Here is a 2399-nt window from a genome sequence, read left to right on the forward strand (position 1 = left end):
CCTAGACACATTCATTTCAACATACCTGCAATAAAAACGATGATGGGTCTGGAAGCACCCTTGTGTTTTCATGGACCTTGATACATGTTGCCTCCTCTTGCTGCGTTTTTACTTGTCGTAACAGCAGTGTGTGCACTCAGCACCAATCATGCACTGCGCACCCTTCTTTTCCCTGCCTGGTTATTGCAGACAGTATTTGAAGCATTTGCACCAATGACAATCCCCTGAGAAGCGTGCTCAATGTGCAGACAATACACACCATTAATACTGGCGTAGCCAATCTGATTTTGCAGCACTGATGCTTGTCAACATATCATTTGTCACCACTTTGTTGCAATAGAAAGCTAGTGTAATGAAGCACAGCTTGTAATGGAGGCATCAGGCAAACATGAAATCACAGCAACAACGATTTACATGACTAGCTGACTAGCAACCATCCTCTCCAGAACCGGTCCACAGTGTGCAACACTTCCTACCTCATAGGCATAACGGACACCACTCAATACCATGACCTCAATACACACGAGTTTAACAGAGGGGGGCTCTTCTCTGGGAAAACAACATGGCTTGTATTGCACATCATGGCTCGTATTGCAGTGTAATCATTTTGCCAGTGCAAAACATTGCGCCTTTGCAGATATATTATTTCTATATTTTTCGCACTGCTGCAAAAAACTGCACTGCTGCTGGTGTAAAGTTGTCAATATACCTCATAGGCTACTAGTCAAGTATATTAATGGGGAATATAAGAATTATAAGTACATGTGATACGTGTCACCCTGTTATCCATGGATAAAGAAAACACAGTGAAACTGGACTGTCCTGATGAACAACCCTTGCAATTTAAACTTTTTTAAGACATATGTTGGAAGTTATCTGTTTTCTAAGAGCCTGTTTCACATCCTTATTTTTCAGGCTGTAAATCAATGGGTTTAACATGGGCATAATAACAGCATAGAATGCTGCAAACACTCTGTCTTTGCCCTGTGAGTAATTTGACTTTGGTTGCATGTAAGCCAACATAGCAGACCCGTAGATCAAGGTGACTGAAGTGATGTGGGAAGCACAGGTGGACACCGCTTTGTGGCGCCTCTCAGTGGATTTCATCTTTGCTATTTTGGTGATGATGAAAGCATACGTGATAAGAATGAAGAGAAGAGGAAGTAGTAGGAAGACCACACTTGCTGCCAATGTCACTATTTCATTGGCATAGGTGTCTGAGCAAGACAGTCTCAGCAGTGGCGGGATATCGCAGAAGAAATGGTAGATGGCACGAGACTTGCAGAACGGTAAGTGAAATATAAAAGATGTCTGCCCCACTGCGAGCACAATTCCTGCAATCCATGTCATCAAAACCAATGCAGAACACCTGGATTTGCTCATAATGGTCATGTAACGGAGTGGGATGCAGATGGCTACATAGCGGTCAAGAGCCATCACCGTGAGAAGGAGACAGTCTGTGCCTCCGAGGGCGAGAAACAAACACATCTGGGCGGCACAGCTGAAAAAGAAAATACTCTTGTCCTCCAGCAGGAAAATTGTCAGCATCTTTGGGATTGTGATGGTTGTGAAAGCAATCTCAAGCAGTGACAGGTTCTTGAGGAAGTAGTACATGGGCGTGTGAAGGGTGGCATCCAATGTTATGATTACAATGATGGCAAGGTTTCCCAGCAGAGTCATCAAGTATATAGCTAGGAAGAGGGCAAAGAGCCAGACCTGCAGCTGTGGAGAGAGATCCGAGAACCCCAGGAGAAGGAATCCCGTCCATGAAGTGAGGTTCGATTGTACCATTGGGTCGAAAGAGTTTGCCTGAGGAGAACATGTTAAAAGAAATGATTATGGATAGCATGTTAAACATCAGCCATTGACAGTCGAAACATGCCAGAAGTTACGTAATTCTTGCTAGTAGTATGGCAAGTTCTCTTACCTCGATATTAACTCCATATATCTCTAATGTTGTTAGTGTGTTGTAGTCAGTGGCCCGACAGAGGTGAAAGAGATTTGCTTTGCGTTATATACAATACATTGCTAGCTTAGGGAAGTTAGCAATCAGAAAGGATACCATGTATGTGGTTTTCAAGCAAGACTACTTATCACCACCTGTCCCGTAGTCAGACAGACATGTCTCACAGCGTTTACTATCAATGTTAACTCACGGAAAGCCTCCAAGGGTGGCTTCCTCTGACCAGCCACTTAACCACTTAACAGCCAACTCTTATCATACACAGATCCCCCTATCCTACTAGTAAGAACTTAGGCACCACTATAGTTAGCCCTTACTGGATATTTCATTTTGATATATGGAAGAATAAAAGTTTGAGGTAAATGACAGCTATTTAAACTTTGTGCCAAGAGTTCTGCAGAGTTCTGAGAGTGAAATGAAAACCCATATGAGCCAA

General features: G+C 43.2%; 1 protein-coding gene across 1 annotated transcript; it reads right to left on the bottom strand.

The window, feature by feature from the left end:
- Positions 1 to 843: 843 nt before the first annotated feature.
- On the bottom strand, positions 844 to 1791 carry LOC138520385 (olfactory receptor 10AG1-like). Its single transcript, XM_069632789.1, has one exon. It carries the CDS (start codon positions 1789 to 1791, stop codon positions 844 to 846), a length of 948 nt encoding a protein of 315 aa, XP_069488890.1.
- Positions 1792 to 2399: the final 608 nt, after the last annotated feature.

The sequence above is a fragment of the Ambystoma mexicanum genome, chromosome 13 (assembly GCF_040938575.1).
Source record: "Ambystoma mexicanum isolate Mex_15411 chromosome 13, UKY_AmexF1_1, whole genome shotgun sequence".
NCBI classification, from domain to species: domain Eukaryota; kingdom Metazoa; phylum Chordata; class Amphibia; order Caudata; family Ambystomatidae; genus Ambystoma; species Ambystoma mexicanum.